The 20,166-nt window shown below is 45.1% G+C and overlaps 1 protein-coding gene across 1 annotated transcript in view; it reads right to left on the bottom strand.

Annotated features, from left to right (window-relative positions):
* Positions 1-8,150: 8,150 nt before the first annotated feature.
* Positions 8,151-20,166, bottom strand: part of RUNX2 (RUNX family transcription factor 2) — a gene marked incomplete at its 5' end in the record, with an annotated part of 226,223 nt that continues 214,207 nt past the window's right edge. The window contains one exon of the mRNA XM_081997932.1: positions 8,151-8,923. Coding sequence (XP_081854058.1) covers positions 8,241-8,923 — 683 coding nt within the window. The 3' untranslated portion in view covers positions 8,151-8,240. The remainder of the gene's footprint in view (positions 8,924-20,166) is intronic.

Genomic DNA, 20,166 nt, shown 5'->3' with positions numbered 1-20,166 from the left:
CACATGGGCATCACCAGATGCTGAGAAAACCCACCTCTCTGTCAGGTTTCTGTGTAGCTTGAGTTTGCCTCTAAAGCTGTGGCCAGGAAAACTTAAACTGATTCTCTTAGAGAAAAGTGTGATAGCAGCTTGGTGGTTTCTGAGCATGAAAATCTTTGTTAAGCAAGAGGAATAAGTCAGGAAAAAATGCAAAGAAAAGCAAAGCTGAAGAATGAAAAAGGTCCAGTCAAAAATGACCTGAGTTCATGCACCCTGTGGTCCCTGGGTGAGTGCCATAGGTAGCCAAAGGTCCAAGCAAGGGCAGCCTACAACCTGGTAGACCCCAGAAAAGATGTCTAGAGGTCAGAGCACTGGTGTCTTTTGCATCCTGAGGACTGGCTTTGTGGGAAGTCTTCCCAAAGCAGTACTGATGTGGCAGAGCACAGGAGTCATATACTCTACAGTATACCCTTGTAATGGTTGAGTCAGAGAAATTAAAGATGGAAAATGCACTTAGGTCACTTGGTCCGTTCCCCAACTGTTTAAAGGTTGCTCCCTACAATGTGTTCTTCATTGCTTTGTCTAGTCAGCTTCCCCCTTTTCCCTGGGGGGACCATTCCACGTAGTAATAGACCTCGTTGTTAGGAAAATTTTCCTGATGTGCAGCCTAAATTTTCCTTGGCTCACATTCATCCCACTACTTCAGTTAAAACCTCCTAGTCAGCTCTTAACTTCTCTCCACCTCAGGCCCTTTTCTTCCATCAGAGGAAACAAATGAGTCTGATTGAGTAAAGCCCTGTGTGTTTAAAAAATAATGACATCCTTACCACCTAAGAGTGATAGTCAATATAGAATTAACATAAAATGTGCAAATTGCCTTATTTTATACGGAAGAAATGAATAAGCCCCTGGAAGCTTTTCTCACATGTCGGTTGGCATGGCTTGAAAAGTCCAACATCTACCACCATTTATGAAAACACATGGAGTCAGGTCCCATCTGGAATAGATCAAATTGCTCTGGCTGGTCAATCAAAGTTCAAAGTCCCATGGAAATTTATATCACCTAAGGGCCTGTGAGTTCCTTTTCCAATCAAGGTTAGGGAATAGAGCCATATACCACTTCACTGGGGACATATATCATGGACTGTGGGACACTGGACTGGTGTCACCAGCCCTTTCACTACTTTTTAGAATCTGGAAGAAACTGTGGGGTTTGGATTTCAGCTCACAGATAGCCAAGTTAACCTGAGAATTCAGTGTATTCTCCTAGCAGAGCCACATGAGTATCTGATGTTTTGATTCTGCTGACAGGGAGAAGAAATGTCATTTTCTATTCACCCAAAATAAATATTGTCAAAAATTTTTAAGGAAATGGATAAGGCAAGAATGCAGAGGAAACAAAATGCTTCAATTAATTCTTGAACTACTGGCATGGTTTTAATATTTTAATAAAATAAATATTAAGAAATAGAAACAGTCTTTGACATTTTTCAGACTTTTTTCCAGGGACCTCTTATTTGTGTTTTCTGACAAAAACAATTTGTTGCCATCACCATGAATCACCAAGTGCTTCAGCTGGTACAAATCCACATTTTTCTGTTCAAAATATGTTTTGAATGACAGTTATAAGCAGTAAAGCTCTTCATGAAGACTGTTCTAATAAGATCTGTCTCTGAATAAAATGAAATTTCAGCCAAAGTTCAGGATAAATGGGAAATCCAGACTGAGTAGTAGGTGGGAACGATGTGGATCGAATCTGATGTTGACTGATTATACCATGTACACCAAGTGCCTGGGAACCACTTCCACAAGCAAAAGCAGTAGTGAGAAGTTACTGCTTCTGCCCAGCTTATTTTAGAGAGACAGTCTGCAGCAAAACCCAGCAAGAAGTTGTGGTATACTTTTCTGTCTTCTACGTTACTGAATTCCTCTTCGTTGAGAGGAAGATTTCAATTTCGTGATATCGCTTGCTATTAATAATTACTTGTACTTGTGGTGTTTACACACAACTTGTGTTACGGTGTTTAAAATCCCCTTCCACACTAAACTTTGCACAATGGCAGAACAAAAACAGTCTTCACTCTGAAAATCTACAACTTACGTGTAAAACAAATGGGGGCAGGGCCATCAGGATTATGGAGGAGCAGATGGACTGCATCGCCCAGTGCAGTGGTCCTGGCACACCCAGGAGAAAAGACAGAGTCTCATCCCTTCATGCCATCTGGAAACCTGGCCCGGCGTATGTCACCTTCATTTCCTTTAAGACCAATGCTAATTGCCTTGTGTCTTACAGCCTAATGCTTCATGGCTAAGTCGAGAACAGAGCTTCAGTGTCTGTCAAGGGGAAAGAAAATTCCATGTGGGAGATGACCGGAAGCATCTGAACAAGCACAAAATATTACAGAATCAGAGAATCACAGAATAATTAAGGTTGGAAAAGACCTTTAAGATCAAGTCCAACCATTAACCCAATGCCACCATGTCCCCTAAACCATGGCCTGAAGTGCCACATCCACACGTTTTTTGAACACTTCCAGAGATGGTGACTCCACCACCTCCCTCGGCAGCCTGTTCCAATGCCTGACCGCTCTCTCGGTGAAGAAATTTTTCCTAATATCCAATATAAACCTCCCCTGGTGCAACTTGAGGCCATTTCCTCTCATCCTATTGCTGGTTACTTGGGAGAAGAGACCAACATCCACCTCACCACAACCCCCTTTCAGGTAGTTGTAGAGAGCGATAAGGTCTCCCCTCAGCCTCCTCTTCTCCAGACTGAACAACCCCAGTTCCCTCAGCCGCTCCCCATAAGACTTGTGCTCCAGACCCCTCACCAGCTTCGTTGCCCTTCTCTGGACACGCTCCAGCACTTCAATGTCCTTCTTGGAGTGAGGGGCCCAACACTGAACACAGGATTCGAGGTGCGGCCTCACCAGTGCCGCGTCCAGGGGCACGATCACTTCCCTACTCCTGCTGGCCACACTATTTCTGATACAGGCCAGGACGCTGTTGGCCTTCTTGGCCACCTGGGCACACTGCCGGCTCATGTTCAGCCGGCTGTCAACCAGCACCCAGGTAAGCACCCCCAGGTATTGTGCCCTTTAGCTCGCATGTGGAGTTGTGTAAGAGCAAGGTCTCCCAGCTCAGCTGCGGGCTGGGAAAGCCCCTCTGTTCAGGCTCATTCAGCTCCCGTGTAATTTGGGAGCAGTGCTGCCTGCCTCGGTGTTTCTCTGGCACTGTGGTCTCCAAACCCAGCTGGGGCCAGACAGACGCTGTATTTCTCTTGCATCCTGTGGGTTATGTGAGCAGAGGGTTTCCCAACCCATGGGATAGGTACAAAGTATGTGGCTTCAGCCACTGGCAGGGTGATGCAGAGTTATGTCCCCCAGGACAGGGACCGCAGTGGCCACAGGCTATCCTTGCCCACGCTGGTGGCATAGTATCTGCTGCCCCGTGACATCCAAAGAGCATCTCTCACCAAGCTGGCGGCTGTGGACTCAGGATACAGCCTTGTGGTTATGGGTGCAACCAGTGTCCTGACACAGGTGTCCTGGCTAATTGCGCACGGACTGAAATAAATTGCACAGAAACTCTGCAAAATGCTGTAGTGAAAGGTCTGGGAGGAAGTTGGAGGCACATGGGGCTTACGGCTTTGTGGGCAGAGCTGGGTGTCCACAGGGGCATCTGGCAGACGGTACCTGCTTTATGCTTCCCAGACGGAGCTACGCTGAATAACCATCTTGTCTGTAGGAGGGAGCTCACTCCCAGGCTCTGCGTGCTGCCAGCTTGCAGCTGGGCTAATGTGAAGGAATGCACTCCCTAGCAATGCTTCTTTATAAATTATTTTTACTGGGGGATTTGAGTGTTGTTACAGTGAATGTGTGTACAAGTATTGGAAGAACAATGTGCGTTAGAGAAAAAAAGCGAAGAAACACCGGGCTTCATATTCCTTCTGGGTAAACCTATGATTTCTCTCACCTTCTTGAGTTGCAGTCTAATACAATATTGTACAGCCTGCTGCCTCCTTAAATAACTCCTGCTGGCGTAGCATACACTGGGTACATCACTCAAATACCATGAAGTTGTTTAAGCTTCCAGTCCCACATCCTGAGGAGTTAAATCTCTGGGAGAAGGGAATGACCTGGGTGTCGCTCTGGGTGCCCTCCTGGTGCATGATAACTCCTGGCCTGGGGCTGGAGCTGAATATTTTTCAGGGGTTTCCAGTTTTACTGTCAGTCCTATTCTCCCAAGCTCCCATTTGCCTCTTCCAGCTCCTCACACTTCTATTAGGGCTCGAATAAATGTGATATCTTCTTCTGATGCTCCACCAGTTTGAAATGAACTGCAATTACCAAACAGAGGATTCGCTTCATTTACTTCCAGCCATCTAGAAGACACACATCTGGCTTCACGTAGTTGTCTGTAGTCAGGGGAGAGGGATGGACACTGCCAGAAGTCAAATGCCTCCCTACTTATTTTAAACACCTTTCTTAGGCTAGGATGAATCACACACTGAAAGCCCTTGCCCTCCCATGGTTGTAAAGGAACCTACAAAACCAAGTTTTAGGCGGTTAAGGTGGAGTGAGTTGAAACCCACCCTCAGTATTTGTTTATAAAGCAGCTGTGAAACATGAGATCGGCGTGTTTAGGATGTTGATGGTGGAGCTAGAAGGGGGGGTGATGATCACCCATGGTGACTCTAAGAATAACAGCCTGGCCTCTAGCCTTTATGTCTTGCTCATCCAGAGTGTTTCAGGTTTTTTTAGTTGAAATCCAAAGAAGCATTTGTCAATTATAAAATTAATCTTGCCCTACAAATTGCTGCCTTTGCAAATAACAAGGCTGTAGAAGAGGAGGAAGAAGGAGAGACTGAAGATGTCCCAAGAGAGAGAAGGCCATCAGGAGATTTTTAATAATTGAACAGCGACTGGAGTGTTGAGCCCATGAGGTTATTTCTACACAGGACTTTGAACACGCACCAAGACATTATAACTTTCAGCCCCTCGCTCTCCGAGCAGAAAAAAAGTGAATAATTTGGAGAGGAAAGTCTCTTGAACTGTTTGCCATGGGTTATGAGGCTCTGTTGCATCGGAGGAGTCTCTGCAGGTGCTGGGAGACTGCGGGGGCACGGTGCAGGGATGGTGCCAGCTGCACCGGGGTTTCTGCTCTTCTTCAGCTGCTCTGCTGCGAGCTTCAGATGTTATAGGAGACTTTTTTGTTTGTGAGCTGCGCTCCAGCTTTCGGCCGTCGGAGTGGCATGTGTGCAGCAGCGGCTCAGCAATGCCAGTAATGCTGCTAAGCAATCAGAAAGGGGCAGCCAAATTTGGATGGTTGCAGATGAAAGCCAAGAAGAACAAACAAAACCTGAGACAGAGGCAGCCTTCTTGCCATCAAAGCGATGCAGTCAGAGCAGCCACTTGTTTCTTGCAGTGCTTAAGTGGTTCAATTAAGTTGAAGGAGTAAAATAATTCCTAGGAGACGTGAGGCTATTGAATGCGCCGAGTAGAGAATGATGCACTTTACTGAATGAGACACCCGTGGGCAGGACCCCTCTTTCCATAGCAGTGAAGCCCTTCTGTGCCATAGTGGGGCTGCCCAGACACACCTGAGCTGGGTTTTAACCAGCTGGCTCGGGCGCTGCTAACACAGCTCAGCATGGACTGAGCTCAAACCCTGCATGAGAATTCGCAGAAGCAGACCCTGCGGCCACAGCGTTAGCAGAGCCTTGGCCAGGCTTGGGGCGGCCGGCAGCGACGCGCTGGCTTCGGCCGGACCCGACCCACAGACAGCCTCCCTCTGTCTCCTCGGCGCTGGGGCCGGCTGCGGTGCCCGTGTGGGAGCCAGCAGCGGTTACCAAGGCAGTCTGAAAGTTGCTAGTTCTGGCTACAGGTTCTGGTCCTGCTTTGCTGTCAGGGTGCCACAGGACCAGACAGCTCGCAGTCTAGACTGCAAGGGTGTTTAGCATCTAATATCTTCGGCTGCGGGACCACAGGAATCTCGTTCCTTTAGGAAGAGGCTCAGGAACAGAGCTTTTCCCTCCCTGCCAGCTGGACCATATTCGGTGCATCTTTGAGAAGGAAGAGCATTGCTTTCGCACCTGAATATCTAACGCTATAGGCAAATTTTCAGGCTTTTTCCGGATTTGCATGCCCCGTAAACTGTTCTCGAATCCCTTAGACACCCAAATGAAGCCAGCTCTAACCTTGGTTGATAAAGCATGAGCAGCTGCACAGTAGGATTTTCTGAAGTTATGTGTATAAAGGAATATGGCTGTGTGTCTTGCTCGACTCCTCCGAGATTTAAATCAGTATTAGGCCATGAAGGTGATTCAAAATTTGCTACTCAAAAACAGGATAAATCAAATAAAACTATCAAGAGTGAGAGAATATGCTATTTATTTACTACCATGTTAAATTGAAAGAGGGAAAAGGGGGTAAAAATGACAACTATTCCTTTCATTTTTTTAAAGCATAGACCTTTCCCCTTTCTTTCCTGTCCTGTATTTCCTAATGAAAGGAGAAAAAGTGATAAACTGTTCTTTACCTTTGCTTTTTTGTCTATGGAAACTACAATAGCCAAATCAAAAGCCAAAATGTTTTTAAGACACTCCTTTTATCTCCTTCTGTTAAAACACAGAATGCTAAAAGGTAGTGAAGTCCAGCTATGAAATACCTTTCTTTTCACCTTTTTTGCTAAATGTATCAGAGCAAAAAATCTGATCACCCCTAGAAAAAAACATGATCGAACAGGGCATAAGTTTATATATAAATACATATACAGTAACCAAAACCTCAAATTCAAATACACCTGAGCTTTGGGGAAGTTTGTGTATTCATTCAATCTTTGTGGATTAGGCTCATCTGTAACAGAAATATTTGCAAACAGACAGAATACTTCCTCTTTAATCTTATCAAGCGATCTGTCTGTTTGTCTGGGTTTTTCCTAGAGATGGCCTCAGATCCTGATATCTGAGGGCTGCACAGCTAAATTAAGGCGAGATCATACCGAACTTCACAGAGGCCTTTCTTTTCTCTTGTTTGCCACAAGCATTTGTTTCATTTTAAATCATTGGGATGAAAGACAGAGCAGCCACGTAGCCTGGCTCAGCCTCTGCTGGCCGTGTGTTTGGCCCACCTTTGGGAAAATATCTTATTTTGACTGATGGGTATTTGCTCTATGGGCATACTGCGGCTGAGACGAACAAAATGGCTTTGCAAGAGCTGTGAGTCCTCTTTCCTGGAGTTCTTCCAGACGGCCGAGCAGATCCCGACCTTTGGCTCCCAGCTCTGGTGCCTCTGCTGGGTCAGGCAGCGCCCGAGGGTACCTCACCCGCTGCTCTTCAGGTCACGCATCTCGGAGGGGCGAGTCCTGGATTCATGTCCAAGAGTTCTTTCTCCATCCACAAAGAGGATTGTTTGAGGTTTCACACCTTCAATACCACCTTCAGGCAAGCCACTGCAGCTTGGCGATGGTGAAATGTCGGGATCTACCCGCGTGTGCCTGGCTGTAAACCTGTGCCCTTGGAGAACCCCAGGCACCCGGCAAATAAAAGACACTCCAGCTGAGCGCTGTGCTGCCTTCGGCTCACGCTCTCTCGGAGGACAAGAGGTTGATGAGGCTGTTTAGTAGCTGTTCAGACCAAGCACTGCTTAGACAACCACCCTGCATTGTATTTTGAACAATTTATCATGGCTCTTACCTGCATCAGTAATTACAATTACCCCTGAGATTTAGTGTACCGGGAAGGGCTCCAATTTCAACTAAGCCATGCCATGTGGCGCGGATGGAGAGAAATAGGAAAATTTTTCAGAGTTGTGTTGTGCTCTTTCCTGTCTGTGTCCCCCCATGATGCTCAGATGGGTTTTGTCACCTCCCCAAGCATTTTATCGTGGGTAACATCTCGCCACTTCAGATTCTCTGCATTGTCTGTGCAAGACCTCACCAATTCCTACCAATGCTCATGTGGTTAATGGGTGAGAGGAGGGGAGCGAGTGCATCTGAAAGGAATGCAAGAAATATAAACAATTCTATTAACAAGACCACAAAACAAATTTTTAATGTATGCAGCCATTTAGAAGGAGTAAATAAACGAACAGAAAAACCCACTGGGGAGACGTGGCTGGTGTCAGAGAGCACAGCAAACTGTCACAGATGGCAAGGGAGGGTTTGGGTAGGGTCCCTTTCTTCCACCCTACCTCCACCGTGGGCTGTCCCCGACCAACACCAGCTCCTACGAGCAGGGTGAGCAGGTGCAGAGCCCGCCACTAAGGAGGTGGGGTGCCACGTGTGTCCTGCTGCGGTGCCAGCGACGACGCCAGCTGCGTCAGGGCTCGGGCGATGACGGAGAGATGGCTGTTCATCGTCCGCAGCTCGGCCAGGATGTCGCTCACGCCTGCTGGCGCCTGCTCGGAGCTCGGGGGCATGGCGTGGGCAGCGGTTGGTGAGGAAGCAGCCCCCGGAGCCCTGTCTCCCATGGATGCTGCCTGGGGATTTCCATCATGGGAGGGGTGTGGGGGTGTGCTGCTGCAGCGCTTCATGCCTTCCAGGGAGCCCGTTCTTATGGGCGGCTGGTCTTCCTCCTTCCCTTGAATGGTGGCGAGCGTTGCAGAAGCAAGGAAGGGCAGCCAGTTGATGAGATGGGTGGCACTGCCGGGTGGGACTACTGGTAAATAAAGTCCAGGGTGCAGGGATGGAGTAGAGGCAGGTGGTGCAGGAAGAGAAGGGAGTCCATGGTGAACAGTGGCAGCAGAAGCTGATGTTGATGGTGGAACAGGAGGTGGTTTGGGATGTAAGGCTGCAACACAGGCAGGTAACGGTGGGGAAAATGATGCAGTACCAGTGTCAGAGGAAGAGGAGGGTGATGCTGGAGCTGTGAATGGTCCAGGCTCTTCAGAGGTTGGTGGTGAAGTGGCAGCAGGTGGAGCATCAGGCGTGCAAGGGTCTGAGTCTGCAGGGAAGACACATCATGAGCCTTGATTCACACGTGTACTTACATACATGGATTGCTGCTGTCACTTCAGTGGGACTAGGCCTTTTTTATTCAAGGGGGAATTTCATCAGCTGTTAGTGATCCTCTCTGTAGACCAGTTAGAAAAGAACAGACATACTCAAAGACAAAAGTCTACTGCAGGTAAACATGCAACTTAACATTATAAATCTAAAGTATCCTTCCACTCTCATCCTTCATAAAGCCTGTGGATGGGCCTTAACATTTTTCTGGTTGATGTCTCATAGGTATGCATTAGCTGGTGAATTATTGATGTCTCATAGGTATGCATTAGCTGGTGAATTACCTACAGTGTTTTCCTGACCAGTCATGGAATGATGGTAATATCCTGACTAACTCAGATGTCCCGTGGAGACATGTGGGCTGGATGGCTACTGCCAGAGGCAAAGTTAATTGCTGCTTCATAGAGGGTCCCAGTTTTCAGTATTCTGGTTTGAACAGGCAGGTCAATACCAGAAACAGTAAGAGCTAGTTGGTGACTTAAACCCTTCAATAATTTTGTAGTGTGGAAGCATGACAGAGTTCACACGATCAGACTTAGATGTAGATCCCTGCCTGTAGATATCTAGCAGCTTCAGCTATGAAAATCAACAAAGAAGAGACAGAAAGAAATTGTTGACACTGCACTCCCCAGCTTGACACCTATGCCACCTTGCAAGCAGTTCAGTGGACCTCATCCAACATCCATTAAAGTCATTAGAAACATGTTTGCTTGGAGTGAGTCCAACATATACAGTGTAGGATGATAGAGCAGCCTCTGGGAAATATGCAAAGACTTGGAAAACCATGCTACGGGCCAAGGTGCTCTACCCCCTGTGCCCAGTTGGCAAATACCGTATGGTAAGGACAATCCTATTTTTACAATAATTCTGAAAGCCAGAAATATAATAGGAAAAGTTAGCCTTTCAACAGCCTCAGAGATCTGCATAAGTGGAATTACTATACCATGCCACGGATCTTTATTTTAGCATTGGGAACACATTATACAGAAGGTGGTGAGATGCTACAGGAATGGTCAGTGTAAGACAGATGGATTTTAAAACTACTTCTGCTGCAATTAAGTGTAAATTTTAAGGCACTGCTGTGGATACAAAGACACAAATTAATAGACTTATCTAGGTTAAGACAACCTAGAGAAAGCCAAGTACTGAGGTGTTAACACCGTACTATTATTATTTCTGGCATCTAAAAAATCTGATGTGAGAAATCCATTTTCATTACTGACTGGTTTGGTATTCCAGATAGCAAGTTGAAACTGTGAGGCAAAAGCAAACTAAGGCCTTTCCCTGTCATTTCTAACACCAAACCAATTGGACATGCAGCCTACAAAAGTTCATCTTTGTTCCACATGGGACCACCATGTTTTCCCTAACCAAACCCACATGTTGGTTGGAGGGGATTATGACACAAAATTCAGCATGCTCTTATATCCCTGAGATTTTTATGGAAAGTTACTGCAAGTTCCTTGAAACGGTTTCCTTCCTTTGTATATTGGCTTTCTTCCCAACACCAAGTCCCTGCCTACACAAGCGCTCAATCCCTGTTCACTAGAGGTGGGCTGAGGATGCTGGATGTTGGGTTTCCAGAGTGTTATTGATTGGGTTTTGGTTTTTCAAAACAAAAACAAAAATAAAGCACAGTTCAAATCCAGGTTCCATTTCCATCCAAACCACCAAAGTTTGCAAAGGGTGAGATGAAAGGTTCAGGTTTGGCTCAACTGTAGTGTTAACCAGAACAGTGTTTATGGTCCATATATAGCATGGCTAATCCCTGTCCACACTGGCCAAACAAACCAAATTAAGTGTAATGGTTCTTCCATACATTGGAGACCAGAGGAAGCTTGACAAACCTTGAGGTAATCTGGTTTAGTGCTGTGACAAATAACTATCACAAAAGATTTTTAAATGGTTAAAAAATAATTGGGGTTAAAATACAAGGAGTAGTAACTAATGTAGACAAAAATACAGACAAAAATGTGGTCATCAAGGGCTCTTCTTTTAGCTGCAATCTTTCCAAACAGCGTGGCTTCCCTATCAGAAGGCACAGCTTTGTCACTCCCTAATTCCCATTTAAGATTTATTTATGCCATGCTCATACATCTTGCTCAGCTTGATCAGGCTCCCATACTTCCATCTAAGAAATTCCACATGGGCATCTGAGCATCCCCGCAGGGACAACCTGGTCTCCTGGTTCCAGGGATCCCCTCAGGAACAACCTGGTCTAGTTGAAGATGTCCCTGCTCATGGCAGGGGGGTTGGACTAGATGACCTTTAAAGGTCCCTTCCAACCTGTGGAAGCTGTTGCACCACTCAGCTCAGTGGCCAGGTACGTGCATAGCTGACATAGTGCCGTCTACGCACCCAGAATGACTGCTTGTCTGGACAGGATCTGACCCAACTGATCAATATCCAAAGACCCAAACCGATGATGAAAACCACAGAATCACAGAGTCACTGAAGTTGGAAGGGACCTCTGGGGACTGTCTAGTCACAGCCCCTGCTCAAAGCAGGATCAGCTACAGTCAATAATTTTTTCTCCATGGACAAAATTGCTGGGGCATTGAGAAATCCCAGGAATATGGAAGTCCTAAGCACTATGAAGCATGGAGCAAGCTACTACAGTTGCTTATCATATACAACAGGGTGATTCTATTTATTTCCATGATCTCTAATTTTGTTTGTTTTCTCTGAATGTTGCAACTCATCACAACTCTAGTGCATGCTTTTTAAACTTTTTTTTAATAGCTTCAGCAGAAAGAGATTCTTCTTAACTGGTTCATCCAGGTACATGCTCATTCCTGGGACTGTTAGACCTGCACCTAGACAGAGCTGTAGCTACGTGGGGTTGGATGAATGCCTGCAGAGGTGAGATGTTGAAGACGAAGTGCTCAGACAAGTACAGTGACCTGCCCTAAATATATTAAGACATCTGTGCATGGTCGTAGGACAAGGGATAATGGTTTTAAACTAAAAGAGGGCAGATTTAGACTAGATAGAAGGAAGAAATTTTTCTCAACGAGGTTGGTGAAATACTGGCACAAGTTGCCAGTATTTGTAGATGTGGTAGACGTCCCATCCCTGGAAACATTCCAGGTCAGGTTGGATGGGGCTCTGAACAACCTGGTCTAGTTGAAGATGTCCCTGCTCATGGCAAGGGTGTTGGACTAGATGACCTTTAAAGGTCCCTTCCAACCCAAACTATTCTATGATTCTATGATTCTACAGAAGATGGGTAAGTAGTATAGCATACTCCCATATACAAAGACTGACTGTTCAAGGCAGGCTCGTAGCTTAGAAGAAAAGATATTTCACTAGTTAGGGAAGTTAATCCAGGACTCAGAAAACCTGGATTGGGATCCACTTCATCTAAACAACTGAACTGTAAGTGCCTAGTGAAGAAATTCCCTGAAAGCACCTTCATTTTCTATGTTGTATGTACAGGGAAAGCCCTCAAAAGAAAGGCTTTCATACACATAAGCTGTATCTCTCTGAACAGAGTCTTTCTGTTGAGTGCATAGGAAGCTTGGCCTCATCCTTCAGGAGGACAGGTTTACTGAGATGGGATTCAGGTCAACTTTAGCTTTAGCAGTCTACAGTATAGATGTCTACATCTTATCTAATACTCTAGCTTTTCTTCACAGTCAGTGGATTAAATACGTCTAGCATAACCTCTTTATTGCTAGGATGAGAAATATTTGTCCTCATCTCTTTGCTGGGAATAATGTAGGTAACTAACATGTAGTGAATTAACTAACAGATGTGGATGCCATGCACTGAAAATGCCTACATTTCAAAAGAGAACTCCTGTACTCCTGTACCAGCTGCATAAAAACGAGACGGGTGCCCAGGTTAGAAAGAGTGGATGCCTGACATTCACTGCCCTCCTGATCTGCTACAGATCCCCAGAGAGAAAGCAGTTGCATATCTTTGTGTTACCTATTTGCAAGTGATAGGGAATACTTCTGCACTGCCACCTCTGAGAGGACCTTGGGGTGTTAAAAACTCACAGGACTGTAAATGGGCCAGGTGATAGAGCAATGAGAGAGAGCAGAGGAGCACTGCCAGGAGAGGGTTTCCTGGTACTGGTCCTGCCCATGATGATGGGTGTGACCAAAAGATTAATGGGCTGCCCTGTGAGAATGGGGAAACTAAAGTTATTTTAAATGCATTCATCTGTATGAGAAGAGCATGTATTTAACTTTTCAGGCAGTCTTGGCTATCTTAGCTGCTTTTGTTTGACTACTGATTTTATCTGCCTTGCAGCCAAATTGCTGCAAACTCTGATTTCTTAGTCTTTTGTCAGCTAACAAGGGAAAGGTCTGAGAAAGAGAAACCTTGAGGGAAAAGCAGGAGCATGACTTTCCACTGGATAGCACACAGCTTGGGATTCAGCTCCTCTAACATTAGCTGCTTAGCTGGCATCTAGTGCAAGGCAGTTGTCCTGGCTCCAGCAGAGAAAGAAGCATCTCTGGGGACAAGCCATCCCAAACTATCAGGTCCCTAAGAAGGGTGGGAGGATCATGCTCTGGAGTGTCCCTCCCCTTCCAGCACTATCTTAGATGGTCTAACCAACTTCTAAATGGCTAAAGTTAGATGAGCTGGATTCCTCACTTTATATATAGATGTAGCAAGTGATTTCCTATCAAATTAGGATAGTAGATGGGTAGTGCTGCCTCTGTGTTCCCATGGAAGGCATAAAACCGTGGAGACAAGGTTTAAGGTGCAAGAGAGTAAAGACTTAGGCCCCTAGAGTGCTTCAAGAAATGAGCTGGTGGTTCAGAAAGTGATATTCTTTCAAGTGAGTCAGGACTGAACAAGCAACCTATTTCAATGATAAGGATACTACGGCGTTGAAATGAGTAACGCAGTCCCTTCCATGATACAGCAACCTGCAGGAGGCCTTTGTGCAGCCTTTTCTGCTCGGGTTTATGAGGTTGCTGTGAAGCTAGCAGCGCCTGCGCGTGTGCCCGTGAGACTGAGTGCGTGCATGCACTCCCACTTCGTTTTGCAGCTGCTTCCCAAGAAAGGCTAAATATACGCCTGCCTCCTCTTTCTGGTAAGAAGTGAAACTCAAGTCCTGACAGCTTGCGGTAAATGAAAGTCCAATAGCAACGCTTGCGTAAGCGCGGCCGGCACTGCTTTCGCACGGGCAAAGTCCATCTTTGGGATCTGAATCTGACGCCGTCCCTCCCGTGCTGCTCAGGTTGGATCCAGACATGGCGGGACATTGCCCCCCACTGCTGGTCTGCAGCCAAGCTTAGAAGGGCTTCAAGCTGTAAATCAACTTTAAAAGGGACAAATTACCACGCTGGGCAAAGAGACTACCGGCCGCTACCTTAGAATTGGTCTGAAGAAAAGCATCAGTGTGAGCGCTCCAGGATGGGTGTTCACAGACGTGTGATTTCAGAAATGGTGCCTAGCGTCTTTTTTTTTTTGTATGAATCCAAACTATCTCTGAACACTCACTTGCTTTTGGGTGAGCAGCTTAGAAATGCATAGAAAATTCATTAAACCATTAGGCAAGCTTATTGTTAGTTCTTTTTTAGATAAAGCGAATCACATTTATATACTGGGAGTCCATTCCTCTCTGCATACATGGAAATATCCGAAAATGTCATATATATCAAGATGTTGCAATATTTAATGACAAAAGTGGCTTCATGTAATTAAATATGCCCACTTAAGCTCAGGAGTTTTGTACAAAATATTAATTTGAAAAAAACATATTAATAGATCACAGTGTTCAAAATCAGCCCTATTTCTCTAGTTTTCAAACTCAATCTCAAGTGTCACTCCCACAATAAAATAATTTTTTAAAAAGGGATTTTGGAAATAATTGTAGGTTATCAGAATCATGCTATAACGGAGCATGTGGCAAAGTTCGACCCAGAATCCAAGATGTTTCACCAAAAATACCTCAACTCTGTCTCTGTGTTGTCAAATCAAAAACCTACTGGTTGAGTCACTTCAGCAAGGCTCCTTCCCCTGACCTCTTGCTTTTTAAGCAGCGTAATAACAATCCACAAACTACTCTACAGATTTTAATTCACTTACAGGTTTTTCTGATTTCATAAACTTGTGCATTTCCTTGGAATTATTTTTTTTTCTTTTTTTTTTTTAAAAGTTCTCTTCTTTCAGGTACAATACACGAGGCCTAGCTGGCCTGGGCTTTATGTGACTAATCACATTATGACTCCTGTGGAGTTGTGCTCTTTCAAAATTTCTTGAGTAATAGTCTGTTATGAGTACATACTTATTCCCATGTCATGCGAACAAATTTGTTCTCACAGTTTGTCACGGGCCATCTGCTTTTTCATCTTTGTCCCTGGCTTAATTTCAGTGAGATTTTATTCACTTCCTGACAAAATGTGCATTTTTACATTCATTTGGGACCAGATTTTCCAAGAACCTGAGGTCCTTCTTTGACACCTACGGGACAAAGCCAGACTTTTTGAAGTGCTCTGCAGCTCCTGTTATTTCCTACGAAAGCGGAGTCCCTGAGGCTGTCCTGACATCTCAGCGTGGAGAGGGAACAGGAAAAGAGGAGGTAGGCACGTTGGAGAGGTAGTATTGTTGGGAAGCAGGCAATTCCTCATGACAATATTCATTGCCTAACACATTTTCCCCGCTGTGCTCAAAGCACTGCACAGACGAGTCTCACACTGGCTGCACTTTATGGGGGCCAGACTGAAACACATGAAAAATGAAATGCCTTGACAGAAGACCACGATGGAGCCAGGAAGCAAAGGCCGCTTTCATCTTCCCCATCAACTGACATTGCCAATGCAGCCGTCTGTTGGCTCCTTTACCCTATCCCTCTATTAATGCATCTTCTTAAATTGGGGAAGACTTTTCTCCTTCCCCTTTGCAGCACAGAAATAAGGCACAGCAGGAAAATCTGTTGTGTTTAAGGAGACTGCCAGCCCAGCCTTCCCCATAGCCATGCAAGGAGCTATCTTCTCTTCTCTTCTCCACCCACATGTGCTCCCCTTCCCAGAAACTTACTGAGGATGGAGAAGTGGCTAGAGAGGGTGTTTAGGTCCTCTGAAACTAAAATAAGACTGACAGCTGCTTCTAGAGAGCCAAAAGAAACAGTAAGAAGAAGAAAGCATTATAATTGATCAGACCACTTTTGTCCATTTTGTCTCGTGTTTTGCCTCTGTCAATGGTCAGTAAATGCTGCCTCAAAGGAAGCTATCGAAAAGTCTTCAGTAACAGTTATGCCATAGTCTGTTGTAGGAAATTTTCCCAATGTTCCATTAATTAATCAGGTTTCTGGCCCAAGACAGATGTTTACACTGTTGATAATCACCTTTTATACAATGCAGGCCAACTAATTTGATTTAAGATCAGGCTCAAAATAGTCTGAAACTGTATGGACTAGAACTGAAAGCAGATCTGCTTAATTACCTCTCTGAATCTGGATATTAGCTACACCAAAAGGTTTTTCCCGTCCTGAAGCAGATAGCATTCCAACATGTTTAATTCTTCTGAGAGTCTTGTTTTCTTTCCTTAATAAGTACTATTGTGTTTTTAAATGTCTGTATTATGTTCTTATTAGCCTTGTAAACATCCCATTTTTTAATTATTTTTCTTTTTTCTTTTTCTCTTTCTCTTTTTTCTTTTTCTTCCTCTTTTCTTTTTTTCTTTCTGTTTTCTTCTTTGGCAAGGTTTTGGTCTCAATTAACTCCTATAGCAACGAGTTTCTCAAGTTAGTTTTGCACTGTGTGAGCAAGTTTTTCCATTTACGCAGCAAGATTTTTGATACGAATCAGCCAGATGATAGCATTTTCTCTAAAACCACCTGTGTATCCACCCTTCGTACCTTTCTTAGTAGCACTTCCTGCCACGCATGGCCTTAGAATAAGTCCATGATCACATGAAATTCAGCAGGTACTAAGAGATACAAAAAAGAAGAGACAGTGTGTGTATCTTTTGCCTTTAGCCCAAAGGATGAGGCAATTGGGAACATCGTAGAAACAAATCCTGAAGTTCCAGGCATTCTGATTTTTTTTCTTTGACGGTTTGAGATTAGCTTTATTTCTTTACATGTATGCTCTGGAGATTTCAAAGCAGATTCAGATGTTAATTAACCAAACGTAGTTATATTAACCTGCTCTTTTTTCACAGGAAAAATACGAGACACACCATGCAATCTTATGGTTTTAGTAGCCAGTGAGTCAAGTCTGGAAATTCAGTACACATGAGTCAATGAGATTTCAGGTTCCTACAGAGCATCCAGCAAGGACGTTGTTCAGCCAGCAGTGGACAGGCCTCTGTTGCCTACACCACATGGCTCTTCTTGGGCTGATTAATGAAACAAACTACACCCAGGATAGGTTACCCTGAACTTCTGCCATCTTATGCTTTAGATAGGGTTTTCCCCCGCAAAGGTTTGTCAAAGTAGTGTTTCCCACTGAGAGACAGTGCCTATGTCTTGCCCTGGGTATTTACCATCTGACCGTTCCAGCACAAGGCTTCTGCTAAGCCTTAGAATCTAGGTAAGAATTGCATACCATCTTGTACCATTTCTCAAACTCTGGAAAGTCAGTACTTAAATGCAAGAGATAATGAAAAAGCTTGTGAGGAGTCTCTTGTCCCATCTTGAGCAGAACCAAGGCTGTTGGCCCTCCTTGGTGAGCAATATTTGGGTGAAAGAGGGAGAGACTGAGTAGGAGGCCATGATTAGACATAACACAAGAGAGTGTCTCCACAAGATTAGTTTGGCTGTTGCACTGCCTAAGAGTTTGCAGGCCAAAACCTGCTCATCAAGCTAAAGGTGGACACTGGCTGTACTATAAAGAGCCCCTACTTGAACTGAAGATGACAAGGGAATGATCTTGCCTTAAGAATGCAAGAAAAGTAGGAACTTACTACTGGAATTAATTAAATTTTCATGTATTTCCCAGTATGGTTCATCCCCAGAGGGATGGTCCCATTTTTAGGAAAATAATTCAGGAACATCTCCTGAAAGTGCACAGCCTGAGGTGTTTTTTCTCGTCTTCATGCACTGAGGAACCGCATAGGATATATCTTTCCTACAGAGTTAATCTGGTTGGGAGACAGACGTATCTGAACACCTGAGTTATGCCAGTCTGGCCATGAATTATTTCCCTAAATGACTGTACTCCTTTGCTCTTTGTGAACTTTCCCAAGTGTGATGGGAGAGACGGAGGGGAGGAGGGATATCTCATAATTTTTTGTATTTAGATACGCTGGGATTCTTTCCCATTCTCTTGTGTTAGATGTGGGAGAACTTGTTTATTCCAAGAAGAGGCTTTCGGGAAAGTCCTGAAAGATTCAACTCACTTGTGATTGAAACTGGGTCCTCACTGGAGAGTGGGTAAATGCCAGCCTATGGCCAGATAGGACCCAGACTGCTTATTCCCTTTCCTCAGGCCTCCTAGGCTGAACTGAAACCACCTCCCAAACCTGAATAAAGTTTTTAACGCATGCAAAGTTGGTGCCCTGGAGATGTACCTTTCGTCCTAACTTTCATTTCAACTGCTAGATATGCCCAGGCAATTGTGGCAGGCATCATGGAAATGCTGTCTGCACAAAGACATTTTGTCTCCAATAACATTTTAATTTTACACCCAACTCTAGCCGGAGGTGAATTCTTTTGTTTAATGAAGAGCCACAGCTCCTTTGGAACAAAATGTTCTCCTGTAAGCTGGGTGAGCTGCTGGTTTTATTGAAGAACAGTCCTGCAGACCAAGACAATGCTGTACTTCACTACCCTTTTTGAATTACCACTCTGTCATTTCCCAGAGGAACATGATCGGCCGACCACTAAACTCTGCTTTAAGATCTTATGCCCGATCTAAATGAGACAGAATGAAGCCCTGGAGAGATTTCAACCCTTGCTTTGTTGAAACAACATTGCTTTGTTTGGAATGTATTTGCCTTTGTACTGGAGAATGAAAATGTAACCCAGTGCCCAGTTTTGAAATACATAAATACAGCGCTTTTGGTAATGTAGCATATATAAAGAGATCCATAGCATATGCTCTTTCTTACACAGCCCTTTTTCTTGGAGATCTTCAACCAGTTTTGAAACCTTCAAGCTTTGAGCCTTGTGACAGCTCAGTGAAGGAGGAACATATCATTTCTGTGTTACAGGCTAGCACGGTGACCTGGTTAGGAAATCTGTAGCAGACTTGAAATGAAACCCAGACCTGTGCTTGCAACGGTGAGCTCAGCCTTCCCCTACATCCAGTTTGATTACACAAGCCAGTAGCCACCCAAATGTTCATGACACCCACTCACATAACACCCACCCACAGCCCCAGTCAATGGTCACCACTGCTTGGCTCACAGGTCTTCCCTTTAATATCCTTAGATTATGAACTGAATAGTTCTAGGATTACAATCCAGAACTTTTCACCCTACGGTTGAATCCTGAGCTGGCAGCAGTTGGACAACTGAGGCAGTTGGACTTTTTCCTACCCTTTCTCACAAATTCACTGTTGCTTCAATGCATCTTGGGGCAGAGATTTCATGAACCCAGGCCCTTGCTTTACCGTTAACTCCATATGGCACAACACCCTTATCAGCCATGTACCAGCAGTCAGAGAATTTGGGGTGTGATGCACATGACAAGGATGGAAGAACAGCACTAGGAGCTCCACAGTCCCTCATCCCTCATCCCTCCACCTACTCACCCTTCCCACCATGTGTCCTTCTGAATAACTAACTGGAGGACACGTTCACCCACTCGGAGAGCAAACAAACACATCAGCCCTGCACAAACAGAGGCACTCTTGTCTCTCTGTCTGCGTCCGTGTCCTTCAATCACCACGGGTACCAACTCCCGTCTGATATTTTGGGCTGTGCAGGGTGGGCTTGGACGCTTGCTGGGTGGAGGGAGACACCTCCGCAGGGCAGGAGGGAGTGATTCAGCCACTCCTTGCTCTGAGTCAATATTTACCCAGCGGCTCTGGGTTTGGGGGAGGGATGGTCTCTCTCCAGGGTCACATTCCCACCCTCCTGAGCGAGGCAGCCAGAGCTGCCATCCCAAGAGGGTGCTAGCAGCCTTCTCCTGGGAGCGTGCCCTCTTTTTTAGGCTGCATTTTGGATGCAAACTGGCACACTGTGGCCGCGTCTCTTTTTCTTGTTTTTTTTCTAATTGTAGTCTGGAGTTTTCCTTAATGGGACAGAGAAGTCTTTGAGACTGGAAATGTG

Source organism: Phaethon aethereus (genome assembly GCF_964289735.1).
Source record: "Phaethon aethereus genome assembly, chromosome: 3".
Lineage (NCBI taxonomy): Eukaryota > Metazoa > Chordata > Aves > Phaethontiformes > Phaethontidae > Phaethon > Phaethon aethereus.
The sequence above is the reverse complement of the archived record's forward strand: the minus strand, read 5'-3'. Positions and strand labels throughout refer to the sequence as shown.